This window comes from Nyctereutes procyonoides, unplaced genomic scaffold, assembly GCF_905146905.1.
Source record: "Nyctereutes procyonoides isolate TBG_1078 unplaced genomic scaffold, NYPRO_anot_genome, whole genome shotgun sequence".
Taxonomy (NCBI): Eukaryota; Metazoa; Chordata; class Mammalia; order Carnivora; family Canidae; genus Nyctereutes; species Nyctereutes procyonoides.
The window spans coordinates 2,120,670-2,146,022 of record NW_026575126.1 but is presented as its reverse complement, the minus strand read 5'-3'; the positions used below and the strand labels follow the sequence as shown (position 1 = coordinate 2,146,022).

Genomic DNA, 25,353 nt, shown 5'->3' with positions numbered 1-25,353 from the left:
ATCCTGGAGACCCTGGATCGAGTCCCACGTCAGGCTCTCTGCATGGAGCCTGCTTCTCCCTCTGCCTGTGTCTCTGCCTCTCTCTCTCTCTGCTATGACGTGGTTATTTCAAGTGTCCAAAAACACTCTGTTCAAGAAATTAAGTGTCTCACTGTTATTTCCCATTGGTCCATACTGAAGTAACTCAAATTAAAATCTGATTAACAGTAGTATGTACTGGTTCTACACAGAAAAAGGACCTAGGTTCTCAAACTTTTTAAGTGTTAAACCTAAGAGCATAGTTCTGGAAAATTAGGATAATTAGTAGTACCAATTATTTCACATAAAGAGTAAAATTTTAGCTGATCCTGAGTGTTTGCTTTTTCCTTTTTGTTTAAACTGGAGTTCCTCGGGTGCAGATGAAGATATGGCAAAGAGCGTTGGGCAGAAGGGAGTATTATGAGCAAAAACACGGGGAGGGGTACGGAAATGTATATTTAGGCAAAAAGTACTGTAGTTAAAGTGTTTTGGAGTGGCAAATGAACAAGCGTGGAAAGATAAACCGGGCTGAATAGTACAGAAACCTGAATGCCATTCTCAGGTTTTATTTACCACGTTCTTAAGGCCAATAAGGGCGCTCCTCAAAGATTAACATGATCCAGACTTGGTTTTTTTGAAAGATATCTTTAGGAATGAGACACGCTGGGGAAAGATGGGAGGTAGGAAAAAAAAGAAAAATAGAGGACAACCCTGCAACATTCTGCTATAGACTGAATTTTGTGTCCCTTCCAAAATTCTTATAGGATGATACTGAGGTGGGACCTTTGGGAGGTAATTAGGTCATGAGACTGCAGCTTTCATGGGATTAATGACCTTACGAAAGAGATCTAAACCCCTCATCCATTCCCTGTGAGGACAAAGTGAAAAAAGTCTTATTAACAAAGGTCCTCAACTAAACACTTATTTTGCCAAGACCTTGATCTTGGACTTCCCAGCCTCCAGACATGAAAAAATAACTTCTCTTGTCCGTAAGCTACCCAATCTATGGTATTCTATTATAGCAGCCAAGTGGACTAATGCATAGCCTTGTAGGAGTTTATGAAGTGACTTGACACAGTCATGAGGTCCACAGGTCAAAATCACTTTAAAAAAAAAACAAACAAGATATTTGCCCTTTTCACCATGTTGACATTTGAATGGTGCAAAAGCAATGGTGGTGTCAAAGGGACAGCATCTTCTTAGCACAAATCAAGGCAGCAGCAACTGAATTGCCCTAGCAGTCGCTGCATTCTTCACTGGCAATTGGAGTATGCCCTTGCAGTAAAAGAAAAAAGAAAAAAAGAAAAAAAAAGCCATTTTCACTAAAGAGGTCTTTGATGAAGCAATATAAACCATTTTCTTAAATCTGGTTCTTTGAATACTATTAACACAGTACTACTAAGTAGTAAACATTAAATCTAGTCCCTTAAGCAATGCTCTGTACAATGAAAGCATAAATCACTTCTCAAATTAAAGCTCAATGGCTGTTGTTATTAAGGAACACAATTGTGTGAGTTGTGAATTTAACTAACTGCTTTTTCCATGTGAAAAGTGAAAGAACACGTTTACTGGGAAGAACAAGTACGACAAGCTGGCTGTTCAGACTAAGGTACCGGCAGACATTTCCTTGAAAAAAAATGGCATGAAGCCTATCATCTCAAGAAAAATAAACTTGTTGCCGATGATAAAATCTGAAGTTTCAAGAGAAAATTAAATTTTTGCTAACTCATTTTAGCGCTCTAGTCCCAGTGCCTTCTTCCCATCCTTGGATTTTGGAGCTTTAAAGTACCAACTGTCTTGTCTGTTCAGGCCATCCCCTTTCTCCATGTATACATATGGGAACCCACACACTAACCTCTGCTAACGGCAGCAGTTACTAAAACACACTTCAGCCAAGTAGAGCTAAGTAGATTAACAGGTAGCAAATTAAGAAGAATGTGAAATATAGAAATTATCTTTGTCTAAGGTATAATTAACTACCAACAACAACCAATCTAACCTGTGCCTAGAAGACGAAGGGGTCCTCCTCCTCCTAGAACGTGATCTTGACCTCGAGTGCCTTCGTTTTTCTTCTTTCTTATCTGGATTTAAAAGAAAGGAATCTGGATTTAGAAGTCATCAGATAGAAAGATTGTGCCCATTTGGGAGTTATTCTAAGAAATTATTATCTTAATTTTCAGATTTTATATATATCATCCTTAAATGTTATGTGATCCTTTTTTCTAGGCGTTCAGTAGGTCCAAATTAGACTTCTGATTTTCAGCTAGCCAGAGGTCCCTTTGACTATTTCATTTGTATCAGACTCGGAAGGCCGTGACGTTTTATCCATAAACAATCTAATGAAAAGGATTATCCTCATTCTTTATAGGTTTCTAAATGAGAGTCCCTTTTTCCATTCCCAGGTTCTACTTTCCTAAATATAATTTACCCAGATTACAACTTTACTTTCATCTGTTATGTATTAATAACCGCTCTCCAACCACCACTTAACTGTAAGATAAATATATTTAATAGATTTAAAATAACCAGAAATATAGGTATTTTTAAATTCTTGTTCCATTAACATGTTCCTTCTTTACCACCTAGGTCTATGCTCCTCTGCTAAGGAAATTCCTGTATATTTATGTTAAAGTGGTTAATACACAGGCTCAATATTTATCCTTCAATTCCAGAACGTCAGGACTCATTCACTCTTTGCACTATACTACTCTATGACAGAACTGGGTTTTGGTAAGCTTAGCTCTCTTTCTTAATCTGAGCACCTACTCTTCCTCTCCAGTTTTCAATGTATAAGTTAGAAGGAGACAGACCTAGATGAGTTGACTCCCATTTCCTAGTTTTTAAACAACATAGAAACAATTCCTTTAACTTGAGACTTAAAGCCACTGCATTCTCCCTACATGGTCTATAATCAAAGTGAGATTGAGTTTTTCTTTCACACTTTAGATCATTTTATTAATATAATTTATCGCAAATGTCAGTATTAATAAGAAAAATCTTCAGAGTTATAACTAAATCACCTTTAGTAATTCCAATTACTAGCGGAGTTTTCTTTTTTTTTTTTTTTTTTTTTTTTTTTTTAAATTTTATTTATTTATGATAGTCACACACACAGAGAGAGAGAGAGGCAGAGACACAGGCAGAGGGAGAAGCAGGCTCCATGCACCGGGAGCCCGACGTGGGATTCGATCCTGGGTCTCCAGGATCGCGCCCTGGGCCAAAGGCAGGCGCCAAACCGCTGCGCCACCCAGGGATCCCCGGAGTTTTCAATAAGAACAGAAAGTTGCAGCATGGTGCCCTACTCTGGTGTCACATATATCCAGCTGTCCATCTAAAGCTCCTACTGCTTGCTTGCCTTGTGGCCTTGGACTCTCTGATGATTTAATAACTGATATAAAGCACTTGGTATTAATTTATCCAACATTACACTTACAATCCTCTTCCTAAAACTATATATACCTAAAACCTTGCCATTTATTAAGAAATACGAGTGAAAAATCAGTAAAACGTTATTTAATGGGGGGAAAAATAATCCAGGATGAAACATTCCATCTATATAGGGCAGACGGTAGGTTAATCATTTCATCTCAGAAAGACAATCTGTGAAGAATAAGGTATTATATTTTTAGGTATTTGCTTTTCTTTAAACAAATGTCATTAACAGAAGCATTTTTAGAAAGTTCTCTAGGTCAAATAAAAGACTAAAATCAAGGAGGCTATCCCAACAGATGCCAACATAAATCCAGGCTCTAGGATTCAAGAACACATTACTCTTTGAGGGATGGGGTGGGGTGTCTGTCCTGTACATCGTAGGATGTTCAGCTACATCCTGCTCCTCTCCCACTGGAGATGCACTTGGTACATCCTAACAATTACGTACCTCCAGGTATTTTCAAATGTCAGGGTGACATATCCCCTACCCTCACCCAGGAGAGATCACTCTACTACGTCATCTTTTATCACAATTTAGAAAATTAAAAAATGACTACAGTATTACTCAACATTATTCCCAAACTTAAGCAACCATCATTTTCACCAGCAAACATATGGTTTAAGATTCAACACAACCACCTAACATATTTTACCTGGTTCTATAGCAGCAGAAATTAGGGACTGTGCTTCTCGTACTCTCTTCATGGCTTCCTCTATTTCTTTACTAGAGGTATCTGATTTCAGACTTGGTGAGACAAGACCAGCAGCTACATGATTCAACCTGAAATAGAACCAAGAACTGAGATCTGAAGTATTTTAAAACACAGAACAGTATTACAAATAAATGTGTAAATGTTTCATATACCATCATCTTAGTAAGATACTACTTGAAAAAGGGGAGGATTTCATGTTAGTTTAGGTAAAGGTATGTACAGTATAGGATCCTTTCCAATATTTACAATGGCATCTGCATTTTAAAGACCCAGAGACACCTGGAATAAGAGAAAGTACTTATTTAATTTTGCTGAACATCCATTAACTTTCCATTAACACAGGGGGAGAAATGCCAGTACCTGTGAACACACAGATGCCAAAGATTTTTGACTGACAGAACTTTCCTTCATATAATTTATAAACTTTCTAGAACAGCATAATTTTGCTGGGCAAGAGTATTACTTGTAAGGCTGCAGATGGACAGATAACGAGGCAGAGGCCGATGGCACACCAAAGTTACTCATGAAATTGCTGACTGGAAAGATGACCCTTTTAAGGATTTATACGTGTGTGAAAAACTTACAGACGACTGTAGGACAGTTAATTATTTATGGGAGAAAGGGCAATGTAAACAAAAATGGGTACAGAGGGAATTTCAACTGTGCTGGTGTTATATGCTGGTCGGTAAGTACACGCTAAGATTTTAGCAGGTAATTTTTAAGAAAAAAGGCACTAAACTACTATAGTGAAATGATTCTGTTCTCCTTCCCCCCGTGCTCTCCCACTGATTTATCGTGGATTTTACCAAACAGGAAAAACATTAAGTTCAATTTTAATATATCAAAAAATTACCAAGTGAAACATCTCATGACTTTTGTTACATTATCAACTACAGAACCTGACTGTTAACGGCACACAGCGAACTCTTCAAAGCACCTAAAAACAGACGCTGGTATTATGTGACATGTGCTAGTTTTCTGCTCTGGGATAGTGTTTCCTTCACTTGTCTCCGTGACTCCCAGGCTCCGCCTCTCCCATCTTCACCTGAAGGTCTCCTTGTCATAAATTCCCATAGCATCTGTGGACTTCTTGCTGGACGCAGATACTTTATTGTATTTGAATATGTCTCCCTTTCTGACTAGAGTAAAAATGCTATGAAGGTACAGACTTCTAGTAGGTACTTTGTATGCATACATTTTTCAAGTGAATTAACTAAGGGTAACACTTAGCTCTTTTCCTGTCATCCTGGCAGAAGGTGTTTACAACTGTTCAGAAAGATTCAACTTACACTAAAACAAAACCCTTTATAAATGGGCTTACCTCTGAATTTTGCTCCTTGTTTCTAGAAAACAAAATCTGTATTGTATAATTTGAAAGAACCTTTAACTATCTAATATCTTCACCATTCACATACTATATATCCCTAACACCACTGTAAACACAGACAAAAATCCTTACTTGGGGTCAACAGTACTCATTAGCTTCAGCAACTGATCTGCGGCAAGAGACTGCAAAAACAAAAATAGAGCAACGGTGAGAAAACATAAATGATCGCTATTTCATTTTTTCAGTATGTTGAAATGCCTTAAGATAATCTGGGCAACTTACAGAAGTGACATTTGAGGGACATGAAGACCAACGGAAATATAATGCCAGTGAAAACACATATTAAGCTGAGTGCTTTAGCAAGTAAAAATATTATGAAGCTGAAAAGTCTAAATCTTATAAAACAGTTTACCTCCTGCTTATTTTGAGACTTTCTGACGAGCTTGTTAGCTCAGTTTCAAAGAAACGTGTAAACAAAACTCCAACTGCTTAGGCAGTATAATAAAAGATTTCCACAAGGTCAGGACTTCAGGAAAAAAGTTTCGCCAAATTACAATGAGAGAAAACAAAACTTCTAAGAGACTAAATAACAAGAAAACAAATTATGAACCTTTCATGACTGTTTACTGACTCCAAACATACTGATGTACTTGGCTCCCCGTGAAACGACTCTAAACTACATAAAGCAAGAGATTCTTTAATGGTTAAGGGGCTAATAATGCAGTGACCTTTTAAACTTCTCATTCTCAACTTTATAAAGTAATAAAAAAAATTATTACTATACTAATCAGTTATCTCCCGTTCTGGAAATGCAAACTTTAACAGTTAATGGAACAAATCCTTTATTTATAAAAATGAGCTCAAAGTTGAAGGGTATGAAGTTATACCTGAGAGTTCAAGTTTGCTCCAGGAAGCCCAAGTGCAGCAAGGGCAGGATCAAGAGTAGGAGCTCCCAAAGCAGCCAATGGAACAGCGCCAATCTGTGAAATTTCAAATTTTATTTACTTAAAATTTAACTTCTATTTCTGATACTGAAGGATCATTGTTTTTCCCTTTAAAGGACCATATAAGAACTAATTTAAGTCTGTAGCTATGTGGGCTGTGTTGCAACTACTCAGCTATGTATGCCAGTGCAGCCTGAAAACAGTCAAAGAAAATACTAATAAGCAAATAGGCACGGTCATGTTCCTATCAAAATTAACAAAAACGAGGGTCTGGCCCAAGGGCTGTACTTTGCCTATTACCCCCCCCCCCCCCGCAATATACTAGAGCTTCATTTTTCACTCACGACAGCACATTTATCACTAAAACCAGAAATTAGAAAAAGATACAAGAATTTTACATATTTGTGTGCCAAAAATGATAAACATTTGTTGCTTCTTAGCTCCAAATCCACTGTTCTTTGCCCTGTTTTGTGACAATGAAAGCAGAACCCTTATAAGCATTTCTCCCTCGACAGCTGGCACGGTGTTAAGCTTTATCTGTAGGGGGAGGCAGAAGGAGGACGCTGTAGAAGGGGTTTTTCTTCCTGGCTCCTATGTTCACTTTCTGGTTGTAACAGTAACCACAGTGGGATGCCCAGTGGCCTTCACTTCTTTAGTGACCATCGGTACCATCCTCTTGGGCAGCTTCCTACGAGTTCTGTGGGCACCCCAGGGGACTTTGTACTTCCATCCTTTTGAAGGTGGTCTGAAACTTAGCCTGAAAGGGGGAAGAGGTACCCCCTCATCTGTGTTCCTTCTTCCTCAGCATCCCAAGTACTTCCTCTAACTGCGATTACTGTATTCACTGGGAGTTCTGCGAAGTTACCTCCTGTTACTAATTACTAACTCTTTATATTAACCTTTCCCTATTCATATCACCACATGTTCTTTTTGTCTCCTGCCTGACTTAATTCTACTCAGTTAACAGATGCAGACCATGCAAAGTCCTATAGCTTTGGAGGCAGTCTAACTTGCTAAGAACTGTGCTAAAAAAGCTCTTCTAGTAATATCTAGCAAATAAAAGGTACCAAACTTCCCGTACTTTGTTTATGGAGTACAACTCAAGTAGTGTCACTATAAAAATGTGTGCCTTCGTTATTACACAATTTTGTATGGTGAAGGTATCTACTAATTACCCAGATCCTCATTTTGTAAGTAAAAAATGAGGCCTTAAGTGACAAAGTTATACTAAAAAAGATGGGAATTCCTGATTTCATCCTTTTTCTGGTACTACATGGTTCACTTAATAGTTAACTGTTCAAATACAACAGTTAATGAAAAATACAAAGGCAAAATGAAAAATGGAAAGTAATGCTGTTATAAAAAATGCTGGTTGAGGCTTGCTGTTCACTATCATCTCTGAAACCACTACTGATCAGTTCTAATCTCTCTGAATGAGAATACATGACATTTAAAGAGCTTTTTAGGTCTCAAACAGTATGCTTTTTATAGTATACTATGAGGGTTAGAAACATTACCTAGCAAAAATGTTCTTCAACTTTATGTCACCTTCCCCATGTTAAAAAAAAAAAAATCTGCTTTAAGAATTCATTTTTATTTCAAGCCACGTATTTAATTCAAACCTCAAGAGCAAAAGATCAAAGGGCATTGAGTGGGGAAATAAAAACACAGTAAGTCCAAATTTCACCTTTATTTTCTTTCTGGGCCCAAATGAACATACTATTTTTAACAGCATGTTCCAGAGAAGTCTCAGGTCTCATGAGATTCCAGCCCTGCCCACAACAGTTCCTTATGGGTTATTTTGAGAGCTAGCGGCAAACCAAATATAGCAGATTTACGATATTCAGAATGCTCTTAAAATGCAAACTTCCAAGAGGTCTCCTTTAGTACTTATGATCATATCTAAGACAGCCTCTTACAAAATACTAGGCACACTGTGAACTCTAATCATGACCGCACTGAAAAAGCTCAGGTATGTTTAGATTTTCCCACAATCCTGCGTTCCTTTCCACCCTTTAGGAGTTCGACAGAACTGGGAGTACCTGGGTAAGTGGGTTGGGGGTAGGCAGGAGTCCACCACCGGGCAGAAGACCTGCCACTGCATTAGCTGGTGCCAACAGAGACAAAGCCTTAGTCTCATCAGGAATAACTCCTGCAGAGAAACATCCTTGCATTAGAACACGCTCTTTTGCAAGACAGAAAACACACAAAAACACCCAGAAAATGTCTCCCTGATACACCACCTGAGTTTGTTGAAAGTACTTATGTTCGCTAAAATATAAAGCTTGACTTCTATGATTATTTATCATTAATTTTATGTCAGAATGAAACTTCAATGTGTGAAAATTTGTTTCCTTTTTCTCTACAAATGGTTAAGTTTCTAGAGTAAAAAAAAAATAGCACAATACACACTACTTTTTTGTTAACACTGCCAAGATTTCATCACCTGTACTCGATTTTTAAGTCATGAACCAAACGTAAGCAAGCACAGTCGGTTCTCCAGGGGTGTGCTCTCAACTTTCAAAAGCTGTTTTATGAACAACGACTCGTGTCGGCTGCTTCACTATAAAGCACACAGAAAAATCAAGATACACAAGACAAAAAAAGTTTGATTTAGGGGTTAATAATATGGTACAGTTACTATGATTTTCTTTTACACCTACCATACAAATTTTGTAAAAATTAAGAGAAGAAAAGTATGTAAAGGAAATATTCTGTTGGAATAAAGCGTAGGGCTTTTGCTGACTCATGACAATGAATATGAATGTTTCTGAAGGTCTCTGAATACACACACAGGACGTGCGTGTGAAAGTGGGTAAGAAAGAAAGAGAATAGGTAAAACAACATGGCACATTCCTTACCTGTACAGTAAAATGCTTTATGTTCCAACATGTGCCATGCTAACCATACCAAAAATGCTGCTACATAAGTGTCAGTTCAAAAGCTAACTCAGTTCAAAAGCTAACTTAGCCAAACTCCTAAAGAAAAAAACAACATGTATGTCTGTTTTTAAAAGCCTAATCTGTGTATTCAGATAAAATCTAAGGGCCCTAAACAAATATTTATGTAGACAATTTAAATTCTATCCAACAGCAAAAGCCCTATACAGATGGATTAATCTGTTAATGTGCCCAAGCCCCCAAAATGAGAGTTCAATAATACAATTAAACTACATATTTGCAAATACCAGTAGTATTTCTGTAATACATATTAAGAAACTGCATCTCATCATAAAACATACAATATGTACAGGGCACTTAAGAGAAACTGGATAAGCTGCAGAAGAAAACTGTTGGGTGGTATTTTCAGCAGGGCCTGGTATATAGTTCAGGCTGAACCAGGGAAAAGAACTGTAAAACACAACAACAAAAAAGAAAAACCACTGTTAAATAAAGGTAATGGTTCCTTCCACCTATACTGAGAAGTGCCGATAATATAAACAAATGTATACTACACAGCACTGTTATCTTGCTTGTGTCAGAGCTGTCATCAATTTAGATACCAAGAGTTATGGAGGGGTGGGGGGAGAAGATCATTTAGATATAGGGCATTAATGCATCAATATTAACAAACCTACAAAGATTATGGGATAATTTTGCATGCAAAATTATGTCTCAAGAGGATAATATTAAGTATCAACATCTTACTCAAATTAGTGCATTTGCAACATTTCTGGCAAACTAAAATCCTCTTGAATTTATTGTGAGACACCTGATAGAAGATCTGCATCCATTAAAAAAAAAAGTCATGCATCTGATCCTCTGATTTAAAAAAGACTATTTAAAAATAAAACTACAATTTAAAAATAGCAATGAGGCCCCTCACCAGTTAATTTTCATGCGTCAAGAGTATTTTTTTTACTGCTGCTTTGATAGAACCATGAAATACTGCATGAATGTGTAGAAATGAAAGAAAAAGAAACAGACAAAAGAAACAAACATTAACCAAGGAACCTAAATAACCCCCAAATCCATTACTATTACGAGTTCCTTCCAAATCCAGCTATCTCAGTTTTACCAATTAAGACTATTCCTTACCGTACACTTTGTGTCTATTGTTCTAAAACACTGACCAAGAGCCAACACCAAAGTGTTAAGAGCTAAAAACTAGGGTGAATGGTGACAAAGGGATTGAGTACATCAGTTATTCAGCGGTGGTAACATTAATACAGCATACCATACCAATAAATCAAATACACCAAAAACAGATTCTGGAACTTAATATTTCTGTAATTCTATATACCCTCCTAAATATTTCATTTTCAGAACAGATCTAGAAAGGTTACTACAAGTCTAAAAATACTTTTGAAAGCCAGTTATATGATATACTGTATTATGTTCAGGACTCGGGAACTATGATACTTAGCCAGTAAGAATTCTTTAAATTTAAAGTCTAAGTTTTGCACATTACTCACATGATTTGAACTTTTTTTCAAAAACTGTATTTTACTTATCCTAAGTTTGAATTCTGTAAATTTTCTCTTGGTGATACGTCTTATCCTACAACAGGCACACTGATATAAAAGAAATTGCTTAATCAAAACACACTAACTCAAACGCTTATCAGCACATATACTTTAAAACCTTAAAACAGGGCTCACACACTTTAATATCATGGAGATAGATGTACTACTATTACATAGCATGCCTTACTTATTAACCCATCTATGAATGCAATTTAATTTCTTAGAAAACCACAAAGGCAATTTTTCTAAGTTTTAAGGACTAGACATTTCACAACTTTTACACGGCACGGTGTGAATGTTCACACTGGTATTCAAAGCTCTGAGATAGCATCTAAAGTTAACAACATCGAAATTCTGCTTCCACTGACCAGTTCATTTAAGGGGATAGCATTTAAATTCTGGTCAGCATTACGTTAGTTAGCTTAAAATCCAGTAATTTTATCATATTTCAGTGCTTTCTTTGATCAAAATTTATAGTTACCGAAAAGCAAATAAAGTCGCAGTACACTGGGAACAAACTAATTATAAAATAGGTCTCAGAAAATTTTACAAAATGGAATTAATATAGTGCTGTCTTGTCACAGTGGCTTTTTTAGATCCAAAAACCCTGCTCAATATTTTTCTGTCAAATTACTTTAACAGCCTAAAATGTAAAAAGAGAGAAAATGTAGTTAACAAATGGTTACACCAGGAAAACACTTGGGGGACTTGAGTGCTTGCTGGCCTTTAGTTAATGTCTAGAATCCCCTGTAGCTGCAGAGGACCCACTGTTTTTCAGTCATCTGGAAGAGTTTTGCATTTGCCTTCTCCACTACAAAAATCACACACACAAATAACAGAGAGAAGAATTTATTATTTAGAGATATCTAGAAAATATAGCAAGAATGAACAAGAAAATCTGGCATAAAAACAAATTACCCAGTGCCCATCTGGCACCTAAGCTACAGGAAATCTTGAACTTTCATAAAAACCAAAATCATTGCAACCCTTGGTATACTGGAATTCAATGTGGGATTTTTTTTTTTAGTTAATCTGTCAGAGGGAGCACTACATACATAAAACTAACCTAGTCATTTATTCAAAACAGAAATAACATCATGCATTTATTTGAAGGTTTCTATGTAAATTAAATGCGCATGGAATGAACCATTCACCTTCAGGACTTTTTCATAAAACTCAACATTAAATTAACTAAGTAGATACAGCTTAAGAAATTACAATTAGGGATACGGTTTTAACGAACTTAAAATGTTTTAAAAGAATGCAAAAAGTTAAATATCTTATAAGAACAGGTCTAATTTTTAGAATTAAAAAAATGTGCAAGTAAAAACACGGACTGCAGTATAACAAGGGTTTCAAAATGTTAATAGCTTAAATTTCTAACATGCTACTAACGCTCACTCTAGAACTATACTGAGGTAGATGGTCATCATAGGATGCCCTCATAGGTAGTTAAACAAAGCACAAACCTTCTGCATATGGTACGACTATCAAAGCTCTGTCAACGAATACAGTGTTTGTCAGATGCTGTGCCACAACTGCTGAGTCCGGATCATGGAACTTAACAAAGCAGACACGGGATGAGACTGGCAAAGGTGAATCACTACAAAATAAACAAATAACATAAAAAAAAAAAAGAGAGAGAAAAGAATATCAGCTAGAACACAAACGTATGACTCATAAACATTTGCATTCCAAAAGTAAAACAGGCAGATAAAAATACGTATCACATGTATTTAACTACTTCAAAAATTTCAAATAAGGTACTGCCCAGTGAACTCACAAACTGCGTGTAGACAGAAACAACCACTGTTTAAATTTACAGTACATCAAATTAAAAACAGTTTGAAACTATAATCTCACAGTTTGAGAAGACCACCAAAGTGTCAACATTTTTTCCATAGTACCAATACCAGCTATTTTAAATTGCAAGTAAAATAATTTTGGTTTAGAAAGCTTTTCGTTACTGATAACTTTTCAGAGTGAAAAAACAAAAAAACACAACTTCCACTTCAGGGACAAAAAAATATTGCTGGAAAGTACACCTACCTACTTGACAATGAGTTTTCTTGACCTGCCTACTAGGTGCTGTCCTCTTCCACCTACAGCATATTATAACTCCGAGGCATTATAAATAATTAAGGCTGTCTTACTCAGATTGCTTTCAGAAAAACAAAACAAAAAATGTGTACACACATGGGGATATATAGTACCCCCTGGTATCATTACACAAAATTCCCCCAGCAAATTGCTTTCTTAGGTAAAACAAGTGCTAAAATGCAACCTACGGCAGGGTAAGAAAGAAAGATTAGGCAGTGAACAGGATTTTTGTCTTTTTAAAATACAAGGTGTTTCAAATTTCTGCCACAAAACTCTGTGAAAAAAGGGAAAGATTAAAAAGATTAAATAAAGTTAAGAGTTGCTCCCTTAACCCCAAACCAAAAGTTGTTTGAAAAGTAATGGCTTAAAACAGTCATAATCACATCATCCCCGGCTAGACATCAGAACCACGGGGGGGGGGGGGGGAGCCCCAGGCTCTTCACTCTACATGAATTAACACAAGATCTTTTGATGTACGGAATGCCTCCTCCTTCTTTAATTCTCTGTGACCATTTTAAATTTTTTTTTTTTTTAATTTATGACAGTCACGGAGAGAGAGAGAGAGGCAGAGACACAGGCAGAGGGAGAAGCAGGCTCCATGCACCGGGAGCCCGACGTGGGATTCGATCCCGGGTCTCCAGGATCGCGCCCTGGGCCAAAGACCGGCGCCAAACCGCTGCGCCACCCAGGGATCCCTCTGTGACCATTTTAATATGCACCCAGGGTAAAGAACAACTGCCTTATTATAACAAGGCAACTGCATCTTAAGACTCAACAATGAAAAAAAAATCTTACAATAAATTGGAATGGTTTTAAAATAGGGCTTATTGCTAGCTCTTCCAAATAAATTAGATTTTCATGTGTACATAAAAATGTAATCACATCAGACTCAGTTACACTGGTATTTCAGAGGTATTTGTTGTTGCAAAGAAAATTCTTCATAATTTGAGCACTAACATGAAGCCGTTACATACGTTGCCCAAGCACTCAAACCCATTAGAACTTTCAATAGGTTTCTTGAAAGGCACTGGCCATACACCAATCAGTGATCCAAATCTAGGCTCAAAGCAAAGTTGACAATACTGTATATCCAAATGGAGTTTAAGCCATCTTATTAAAGGAAGCTTACTGCCAAATATTTTCGAAAAGATACAGTTTTTTTTTTTGTTTTGTTTTGTTTTAATGTGGATATAGTATTGTTTTAATGGGAAGCACTACAGGTCTAAAATTTAACAATGTTGCACCCATATATTGGAAAGAATGCCATTTCAGCAGGTTTAGCTATTGCACTTCTCTTTTCTTACATATCCACATTTTTACAAAATTAAAAAGCTCTTTAAAATGATGCTGTCCTTCATTTTTAACACCTAACATGATGGTTTGGGAAGTAATAGACATTTACATTTCTGAAAAAATGATCCCTACCATTTCTTTGACACTCTTGTCATCTGACTAAAAAAGAAAATGACTCTAATATTAAGTTTTTAAAAAATATCAATACAGTGAACAGTTCCTTATAAAATAAAATTAGGAAATACTGCCTACACGTTCAGTGTATTTCCATTAATTTGGCAATTTAAATGACTCATAATTTTTCTATCCATTCATGTCATGGCAATATTACTGCTATTACTTCCAGCTATTACTTGGTTATATCAAACCCGTAAGTGGTGTGGAAGTAAAAACATGAATAATTAAATACCAAGGAAAAGAGAGTCACCGTAAGACAACCCAGAAAGGCAGATAATTCATTTCTCCTTGCTTCAAACAACCTTGTTTAAAACCATTACTATTTGGACTCAGTTACAGTCTTATATATTCTCAGAATTTATTAAAAGAAGACACATGCTGATAAGATAGCATGTAAATTTCACTTTCAGACTGATGCATGAAATCAATTTTTCTACCTTAGAATTTTGTTCTAAAAATTTGTTTTCATCTTTTACATTTAAGAATTAATATAGATGAGGTAGGGCAGTTGATGAGAAGCAAGACAGGAAAAAGCCAGCCCTATGTGATGCTTTTGCCCTTAGGTAAAGAGTGGCATACTATTTTTCCCAATCTTTTTATTAAAATGTCCTCTAAGGATTGTTTCCCAGTCTTCTGGGATGCTCATGGAAAATTCAGGTTTCTGTTTTCCATCAAGCCCAATGAATTTGAGAATCCCTTTACAGGAGGGCTTTGATTCGTAAGATCCACGGTTGATATTTATGCCAACTAAAGCACGAGAGCTTCTGGTTCAGACCACTGGTGACACGCTTTCAACTCCCACCATGATACTGTGTTAACCATTTCTGGGTGGAGAATTTGGGGCTTAAAATTATTAATAAAGGCATCTCCTAAGCCCTCAAAATGGCAGATCTGTGACAAAGGTAACGTTCACCTGAAAATGTGACTCTGTTGACCTTATAGCCCTCTCCTCCACTGAGTCCTTATTCAGTTATAAAGAAATACAGCAAAATGTTGCACTTAATAAAAAGTTCTCAAAGATAATCTTACCCAACTGTAGTTACTTATGATCATTAAAGTATTTCTGGTGCTCACTTCCACACCACATACACTAAAATTGGAATGACAGAGAAGATTCGCATGGCCCTCTGTAAGAATAAGACTCAAATTTGTGATGTGTACCATACTTTTATTTTTTTCCTAAGATAGTTTGTTAGAATGTCCGCAAAACTCTTCCTTAGAAGTTTACTGTATTAGGTTTTATTTTTTTGCTGTGAAAGAAAATTTTAAACTTTTTGTTTTCCAGTTGGATGAGTGAGCACATGAGTTCAATGTCAGCTTGTTAACAAGTCATCGGTTTCCGTCTACTTGCCTATGCATTCATGGAAAATGAAGTCTTTCGGTCAGTATAAAAAATAATCTATTTTTGGCCACCAAAATAATTACCTAAATAATTGATGTGAACCTTCAGTTAATGCATAACTGACATATGCTTCACTGGGATCATTACCCAATAAACACTCCAGTTATATTCTCCAATCTGAAATACACTAAAACCAAACATGGAAAGAATACTCACTAACTGTCAAAAGAATGATTCCACTCATAAGTTGTTTGGCTGAATCAAGGAAATACTTTACCAAGTAGTAAAGGAGAATCACAACACTGGGGTGGAAATACGAATTCTGACGGTGGTAGAGAGATTTGGGAGTGCAAAACAACGTATGTGAATTTCAGTTCACTTGTTCAAAAAAACAGGTTTAAGATAAAATAGGAAAGCATCTAGCATATACTAGACATTCACACAATGTTGAATTTCCAAAATGCATTTTAGGAACAACTAGAATTAAAGGGAATACTTTCCTTTATAAGAGAGGGAATAAATGAGGGGGAAGGCCGACAGAGGCTTTCAAATAGCTGTTAAGGGCTGTCATACTGAAGAGAGGGTGAGAGTATTATTTCTTGTTAAAACATCATTATCACTGGGTGAAATTATAGGCCAGCAATTTTCAGCTTAAAAGAACCAAGAAAGAGAAGGATTCAATAATGAAACAAAGGGAGAAACCTTGTGAGGAGGTGGACACTGAAATGTCTCCTGTAATCCCAGATCCCACAATCACCACTGCCCCCTCCCCATAGGTATTTATAACGGAAAGCACCATTTCGGTAGGTGTGGGTTAAGGCTGTCCTATATGTACTTTAAACAATGCTCCATAGGTGATGTTGCTGTCCTAAGGGGACACATACTCCAGGAGAGGAAGCTAAACTTAACCTGACAGTTGGTGAGGAGTGCTTTAGAGAAAAACAAGGCAGTTAAATTTAACAGGGGAGGAAGGGAGGGAGCAGGAGTGTTTTATTTTCATACAGGGTGATCAGGGAAAGTTTCTCTGATTAGGTGACATTTGAATAACAAAAAGCAGCAAGCATGTCATAGAGATCTATCTAGGTGAAGAGTCCTAAGTGAATATGAATGCCTTTGGTGGAAAAACAAAACACACATACACCCCATAAAAAAAAAAAAAGTGGCAAACATGTTTATGATAGTTAGAATTTTAAATATTCTGAACCATTTACCCTTATTCTGTGAGTAAAAAAGTAGATTTTTGGAATGATGCACCTTTTTGGAGCACTATTTAGGACTCCACAGCACGTTATCCCCGGCAATCTAATGCTGAAAAGAGTAATAAGCTTAAAGAAACTGTCCAGAACATTTCCAAGTCATGCAAGTGAGATTAGCAATTAAGACTTACATTAAAAAAAAAAAAATCCACATTAAATGAACAAAAGAGACTCTACAACCATCCTATTCAAATCCAGAAGGCCACTGAGGTAGTACTAGGATCTACTATATTGTAACCTTGTACAGTGTCAGATGAGAAATTATTTAAATGTGGGAACAAACATAAAGGAGTCAAAGAGCAAAGATGTGTCAATATCTATCTTCTTCCCAATACGGGAAAAGGAGTCCCAACGCACAGCACCCCAGGTCACGTTATCCGATTCACATCAGTCACCCCCAGTTATGATGGAAATACTCCTTTGACAACAAAGCAAAAAAGCCAAGACTGGTCCATCAGGACTCTAAGACACTGGTCATTCATTCGGTAAAAGAGAAGCCAGGAAACAGCCTATACCTGTGTCACCTTTTCACAAATGCATCCTAAAGGCATCTTCAAAACAACATTTTAAAGTCAGGAACTATAACAAGAGTCTTTCTTTGTAACTTGCTGGGCTGGAAAGAATGATTCCATAAATCAATCCGGCATGTCAGATATTCTGAATAACAGCATTATAATAATGACACGTGCCATTCTCATTTTCTGCATTTTCACTGTTAATTTCACAAAAACTTAACAAAGGACATGTTGTCAGAAAATGGAATAACGGCAAAATACTTTTGCATGTTCCTATTATGAAAGCTATTTGTTCTTCCTTAGCAAAAGCAGTCAAGTTTCCGTTCAAAGCAAAATGTTTGTTCCCAGAATTCTACACTTCCTGAAAATCCATGAACTCTGAAACCTTTTCTGCATGTATATCCCTCTAAAAATTCAAGACAACATAGTCATCTGAAAACAGGAGGAATCATCTAAAAATACTTTCAGTAGAAAGTGATGAAATACGTAAAGTACTGAGCACTGCAGTAGGATCAGCTTCTACAGGGCGACCACGAATGCGGAGCACAAGCACGGCGGTTCCCGGGTTCCCGGGTTCCCGGGGAGGGTCCGTGCACGGCGCGCGGGGCCCGGTACTGGTCACCTGTGCTCTCGGCTCCGACTCTCCCCGGCGATCCAGGCACTCACTGCTGTGCAGCGAGCACGAGTCCACACAACAGACACGGAGAGCCACGCTAACTCCAAAATCCACCGCTGTGTAAAGCCCCGCGTCGGAGGCGTGTAAAGGGAGGGTCCGCCGTTCCGGGCTGAGCCCCGCGGGCCGCGCGGGGACCACGCTGCCGTGGGCGGAGACGGACCTCGCCACCGGAGCCCCGTAGGGACGGACCAAGGACGCGGCTGCTCCTCAAAGAGCTCCAACACTTGCTTCTGTTCAAAGCAGCCATCGCGCGGCCCCGCGGGCCCCGTGCCGCCGCCGCCCCCCCCCCCCCCCCGCCCGCCCGCCCGCCCGCCGGGCCCGGCCCCCGAGAGCGCAGGCCCGCGCGGCCCGGGCCCCGGAAGGCGGCGGCCAGGCCCGAGCGCTACTCACTCTGGCGGGAAGAGGCGCAGCTCGTCGATCTTGCCCAGGAAGCCGAAGAGGGTCCGCATCTGCTCGGAGCTGGCGCTCGGGGACACGTTGGTCACCTGGATCACCTCGGTGCCGCCGCCGCCGCCGCCCGGCCCGCCGCTGGGGCCCGGGCCCGCCGAGCCGGGCACGACGCTGCTGCTGCTCATGGCGCCGCTCGCCGCCGCGCTCCTGCTTTAACACATCAAACACACAACAAACCGTGAGAGGGGGGGGCCGATCCGCCGCCGGGGCTCGGGCCGTCCGCTGCCGCCGCCGCCGCCGCCGCCGCTCGCCACCCGCCGCCGCTCGCGAGGGGGGAGCGCGCGAGCCCGCCACCGCGAGGAAACAAACGGCCGCCCCCACCTCGCCGGCCACCACCGCCCGGGCGCGCCCCGCGCCCCACAAGGCCGTGCGCGCGCGTCACCGCCGCGGCCCCGCCCCCGCCCCGCGGCCCCGCCCCCCACGCCGCCGCGCTCCCGCCGCCGCGCTCCCCGCCGCACTCCCCCCCCCCGCCCCCGCGCCCCAAGCTCTCCCGTAGAGCAAGCGAGAGGCATCAACTCCTGACAACGACAGGCGCTGGCTCCTCTGCACAAGCTGCGCCGTCGGGCGAGCGCTCCCATCAGAAATGCTGCTTATTTCTTCACGCAAGACCACCTAGGGATCTGCCAGGGACTAAGGAAATTTCCACCGCAGCTACCAAAATTTTCCTATCCTAAAATTTCATGTCTTTTTTTTTAATTTTTTTAATTTTTTTTTTTATTTATGATAGTCACAGACAGAGAGAGAGAGAGAGGCAGAGACACAGGCAGAGGGAGAAGCAGGCTCCATGCACCGGGAGCCCGACGTGGGACTCGATCCCGGGTCTCCAGGATCGCGCCCTGGGCCAAAGGCAGGCGCCAAACCGCTGCGCCACCCAGGGATCCCCAAAATTTCATGTCTTTACACGCATTTTGGTGACATCACGTTTCTAACCAACCTACTTGGTCACCAAAACCTTGACGAGACATTTCTTTTACTGATATGCTTGACTAATGCTCAATGAGCAAATGTTAGTGCCCAAGCTGACTTTTCAAGAGCACTTTTCAGTACCTAAATATGTTCGACTGTGTGATCTGAAATTTCTACAGAAAAACTTGATCTCCATGCACATTCTTGCCTAAAATGCTTCTGAAGCTTTGACTATAAAAAAATTGTCCAATTTTTTCGACCCTATTTGAACTCCCGTTTTCATCCAATGTTACCCAAACCCTAGCAGTTTCCCAAACGTGACAAAAATCTCTAATTTAGGGGCACCTGGGTGGCTCAGGGGTTGAGCATCCGCCCTCCGCCCAGGTTGTGACCCCGGGGTCCCCACAGGGAGCCTGGTTCTCCCTCTGCCTGCGTCTCTGCCTCTCATGAATAAATAAAATAAACCCCCCCTCTGATTCCACCGTGCCCTCATCCACATCGTTACTGACCCCCCTCACTACCCACCACCCTCCGCACGGCCTTGCCTCCCTCCCTGCCACAACTTCTGCGAGCAGAAGCTTCCCCTTCTCCGCTCAACAACAGAAAACACACACTCTACTTATTATAGAGACATGTATCTCCTCCCAAAGTGGCTGAGTCTTCTGGGTCAGTTTAAGATGTAAGCACAACGTCTGTCACGTAGTGAATGTCCAGTAAAGGTGCTAAACACATGAATAATGAATTAAACATGAGCCTTAATGACAGCTATTTATTCTAAGACAATTGTTAAATATTTTACTTGCCCCTCAGTATTTTTGGAGGCTAAAACCTGAGGCCTTACAGACTATTTTTGTTGCTGAATATATATATCTACGGGATAATGAAGTCAAGGGTGTGATTTCTGAAAGACTAGAACACAAAGTTCCTGAGACCTGGATGGAGAGGCAATCAGCTGGGTGTGCGCACTAGCTAACTCTCTTCTGCTACTTCTTATAAAAACAAGGCATGGGGCGCCAGGCTGGCTCAGAGGGGCACGCATCCGCCTTCAGCTCAGGTCATGATCTCAGGGTCCTGGGATTGAGTCCTGCTTTGGGCTCCCTGTTCAGCGGGGAGTCGGTTTCTCCCTCTACTCCTACCCCCTGCTTGTGCTCGCTCGCTCTCACACATACTGTCTCCAATACATACATACATACATAATCTGACATTTTTTTATATTCATACTCATTGAGTGGCATGCCATTTGTTGTAATTCGTAATTTTCCTGAGGCCTATATTCAACCAACATAGCCCTTATTTTTGTTTTGTATTTATCTTCTCATTTGAATCAAACGCATGTAGCTGCTAATTACAGATTAATTTGATAGTTAGTTTGTATCAGGACCCACAAAATGGGAGGCTGCCCTAGTGACCTGACTCATGTTACAAATTTAAGTCAGCCTGCACTTATGGGAATCACCTCTCCAGAAACCTCACGTACACCAATCACAATCCCCTAACTCAGCTTGAGTTAACTTATCTTACCTAGGTAATAGGACCTGCTAGCTTTATAATAAGGAACTCCTTCAATCTCCTGGCCAATCATGCTGCATTTCTGTGCCACCTCTCCTAATGTTCTCTAAAACATGCTCTTGGCTAAAATCTTTTGGGAAGAGTGTTCAACTGTTTGTGAGGCACTGTAATCCCCCAATCCATGCATTGTCTTCTCTGTAATAAAGGACATTAAATTCATTATTGTTTTTTTGTTTTGTCATTTGACAAGTTTAATACTTTCTAAAAGTGAGTACCTGTGCATGCTACAGTGCTCTATGATAAAAGGACAACACAAACGCAGGGTTCATTCTTGCCTTTTTTTTTTTTTTTAAATGTTAGCATCTTTTCATTCTTTAAGGTGGATACACAGAAATCTTTTATGTTATTCTACATATATTTGACATATTTCATAGTTACACATTCAAACCAAGAAGGAGTTCTGTGATAAAATCTTTTAAATCATCACAAGCCAGTTTATGCATAACTTACTACATATGCCAATAGATGGTGCCTCTGAATGGAGAAACAATGTGGTAAAAAAGAATCCTATTCTAAAAAGGAGAATTTTTGAGTATTTTATTTTCAAATCATCTGACAGGTAGAAAATATACTAGACTTAGAATACTACCCTGTCATTTATTAAGTGTGATTTGAAAAAAATTCACTTCGCTTCTAAGAATCTAAGTTCAATCAGAAACTGAATGAATCATAATTCTGAAAATATTTCTAGGTCTAATAAACTGATTAAATAATTAACTACTTTGACGACTTACTGTCTGTTGCCCATAGAGATAACTGAAGGCAAATAAATACATCAAAGCAAATAAGTATAACCAATCTATAGATTTATTTTTTAAGATTTTATTTATTTATTCATGAGAGACACACAGAGAGAAGCAGAGACAACAGGGAGAAGCAGGCTCCATGCAGGGAGCCCAATGTGGGACTTGATCCCAGGGCCATGACCTGAGCCGAAGGCAGACGCTCAACCACTGAGGCACCCAGGCGTCCCCAATCTATAGTAGTTTTAAATCACTTCAGATTTGATTAGGATCCTGATTAAACAAAACTATAAGAAATACAGGATCTGGAGATGAATATCATACTTGCCTTATTTTTTTTGAACTTTAAATAAATAAATAAACTTTATTTATTCAATAGAGACACTGAGAGAGAGAGGCAGAGACACAGGCAGAGGGAGAAGCAGGCTCCCTGGGGGGAACCTGATGCAGGACTTGATACCAGGACCCCGGGATCACAACCTGAGCCAAAGGCAGATGCTCAATCACTGAACCACCCAGGTGCCCCTTGTCTTATTTACTTTAACCTCAGCATAATAAGCAGTTGTTAAAAAAAACCTGCAAATTCCTTCAAATATGATGCACCTGTTATGTTCCAGGATTTTCTTTTTTAAATGCTTCTTCGGCGTTTTTTTTTTTTTTTTTTTTTTTTTACGATTTTATTTATTTATTCATGAGAGACACACAAAGAGAGAGAGAAAGAGAGAGGCAGAGACACAGGCAGAGGGAGAAGCAGGCTCCATGCAGAGAGCCCCATGTGGGACTCGATCCCGATCCCGGGTCTCCAGGATCACACCCCGGGCTGAAGGTGGCGCACTAAACTGCTAAGCCACCGGGGCTGCCCCCGTTCCAGGATTTTTCTAGACACTAGAAATAGAGCAGAAAAAGATAGGCAGTGTCCCTGATTGCCTATAACTTTAGTATGGCAAACTTTCAATAAACACACACAAAGATGTAAGGGAGTAACATGCTGCCATGAAAATAAACCAGGATAAAACATAGGAGAGAATGTGTTACTGAACTGAGACTTTAATGAAAGGTGGAAGCAAGCCATTTGAATTTCTGGGGGAAGAGCCAATCCAAACAGAGGAAATAGCATATTAAAAAGGTCCTAAGGGTAAGAATAAGTTTGAAGCTTTCAAGAAAAGTTGGAAGACTATTCTTTATTGAATTAATAGTTTCTAGTTTACATTTCAGAGAGAGACTTACAAGGAGATCCTGTCAGTATCATGTGGAAAATAAAGTGAAAGAAATATGCAAAGGGAAGGGCCATAGCTCATCTTTGGAGTGGACTGGGAAGGCTTCTAGCTATATTTGCATGATAAATATTACCCGTTTCCAAGGGTTAATGCTATTTCTAATCCAAAGCAAAAAGTAACCTGTCATTTTGGTCTATATACGAGTCTTATTATGGCCTGTATAGTCATATAGTCATTTTTGGCCTATATATGCATACTATAGTGCATGATTTCTGAAAGGCTTTTGGAATATAGAAAATAACTTACAGGCTCCCCATAATAGAGTACTATTGGCAATGGGTAACTGCTAACACCACACTGCAGTATTATTTAGAATATCCTAGACATGGAAAAAACTTGTGTCCACTGACAAATGAATAAAGAAGTTGTAGAGTGTGTGCGTGTATACGCATGCATACATATATACACAGTGTACTATCTAGCATTCAGCCATAAAAAACAAGGAAATCCTTCCATTTCTGACATGGCTGGGCCCTGCGGGCTTTATGGTTACTGAAAAAAGTCAGACAAGGAAGACAAATATTGTAGGATTTCACTTATATGTGAAGTAAAAACAAAAACACCCCTAAACTTATACAAAAAGAGATCAGATCTATGGTTACTAGAGGCAAGGGTGGGGGAGGGGGAATTGGAGGAAAGTGGTGAAAAGATATAAATAAGTACTAGAGATGCAATGTACAATATGATGGCTATATACTTAACATTGCTGTATGGTATATACGCAAGAGTAAGTCCTTAAGAGTTCTCATCCCAAGGAAAATATATTTTTCCTTTTTATTTTTTAATCTAAATGAGATGATGAATATTAACTAAACTTATTGTGATAATTCACAATATATGTAGATCAAATCATTATGCTCTACACATTAAACATATACAGTGCTGTATGTGATTTATATACAAATGTGGCTGGGGAAAAAAGAACACTTGCAAAAAAAGATATTTCCAATGCAAAAGGAAAAAAAATTCTCATATATTATTTGGAAATCCTTCAAATAAAAGATAGGATTTGGTACAGATATATATATAATCACTCTACCCACTGGATATCATGTTCCCATTTGGATAAATCAAGTCACCTCTGTTACTGTTAGCCACTTTTGTGCAAACTATTTTAGTATATATGCTGCCGAAGCGAGCACATGTGCAAACTAATAGAAGAAATGAGTTCTCCTAATTGACACAATTTTGCAAATCTGCAAAAGCAATAGGACTTCAATCAAACTTGTTGAGCAGCAATTCCTCTCTTGCAAATACACTTTTTTGAGGACAGGGAAGGTAACAGTATTGGTGTTTGTGTTTCCTGATGCCAGACAGTATCTAGTACAAAATCAGTATTTGACAAAATTTACTATCATCTACGTGCTTAGAAACTTCACAAATGCCTCACTCAGATAATATACTTAGCAAAGGCTTGCTGAATGAAGACAGGAATGCATCTGTCAGATTTATAAGGAAATCTGATTGAGATAAATTGTCAAAGTATTTGGCTATCCGTTTTCCTCTATGGCTATAGAAAGCAGTAAGAAAAACTAGGAAATAAACTGCAGCTTACAAATCCTCAACTTAAAAAAAACTTCTCTGCAGATCTTATTTTGAATTTCTAATTCTACAAATTAGATAATGTATTTCTAAAAATTAAATAATTCTATAAATATTAATATCTAACGTTAAACTGTAAATCTCACACTCCCTTTTCTTTATCTGAATGAAGGGAAGAGGCTAAAGGACGAGTCGGCATTAGTGGACTGATAGATGGGTGGATGCACACACACACTAGGACAGAAAAAAAAAGCCTACTTCAATTTATTTCCAAATACTAGTTTTGCATTGTCTAATTTATATTGTCTACCAATGGCATGAGAATCCGTATTTTTAAATTGACAGCACAGGATCTGTGAACACCTTGAAAATTTACATAAAGGAAAAAAGTGATAGTCTGGACATTAAAATGCTGTTGCCTATATACATATGCATAGTATTCTGAGCTATGATGCATATGTGTTACTTGGAAAATCACAATTTATCTGTACAGATTCGTTTGGCTGTTTGGACTGAATGAGGTCAAAAGAAATATTTGGATGGAGAAGCTCCAGATACTGACTACTCAATAGTATCCTCTGTGTTATAAAGATTCTTTTGGAATTGCA

The 25,353-nt window shown here is 38.9% G+C and overlaps 1 protein-coding gene and 1 non-coding gene across 11 annotated transcripts in view; one reads left to right on the top strand and one right to left on the bottom strand.

Moving 5' to 3' along the window:
• Positions 1-25,353, bottom strand: part of SRSF11 (serine and arginine rich splicing factor 11) — a 42,019-nt gene that overhangs the window by 9,405 nt on the left and 7,261 nt on the right. Inside the window, exons 1-8 of one of the 10 annotated variants that reach the window (XM_055339419.1) lie at positions 19,030-19,043; positions 18,649-18,855; positions 12,369-12,502; positions 8,477-8,586; positions 6,378-6,470; positions 5,623-5,672; positions 4,104-4,231; positions 2,018-2,099 (exon numbers count right to left, since the gene is read on the bottom strand). In XM_055339419.1, the coding sequence (XP_055195394.1) occupies positions 2,018-2,099; positions 4,104-4,231; positions 5,623-5,672; positions 6,378-6,470; positions 8,477-8,586; positions 12,369-12,502; positions 18,649-18,833 (782 nt within the window). In that variant the 5' untranslated portion in view covers positions 18,834-18,855; positions 19,030-19,043. Of the gene's footprint in view, positions 1-2,017; positions 2,100-4,103; positions 4,232-5,622; positions 5,673-6,377; positions 6,471-8,476; positions 12,503-18,648; positions 18,988-19,029; positions 19,044-25,353 lie in introns of those variants that run through there. The other 9 variants (XM_055339418.1, XM_055339417.1, XM_055339420.1 and 6 more) reach the window with 9 other exon arrangements.
• On the top strand, positions 15,536-15,639 carry LOC129520334 (U6 spliceosomal RNA). Its single transcript, XR_008666570.1, has one exon. It is a non-coding gene; the product is annotated as a U6 spliceosomal RNA (small nuclear RNA).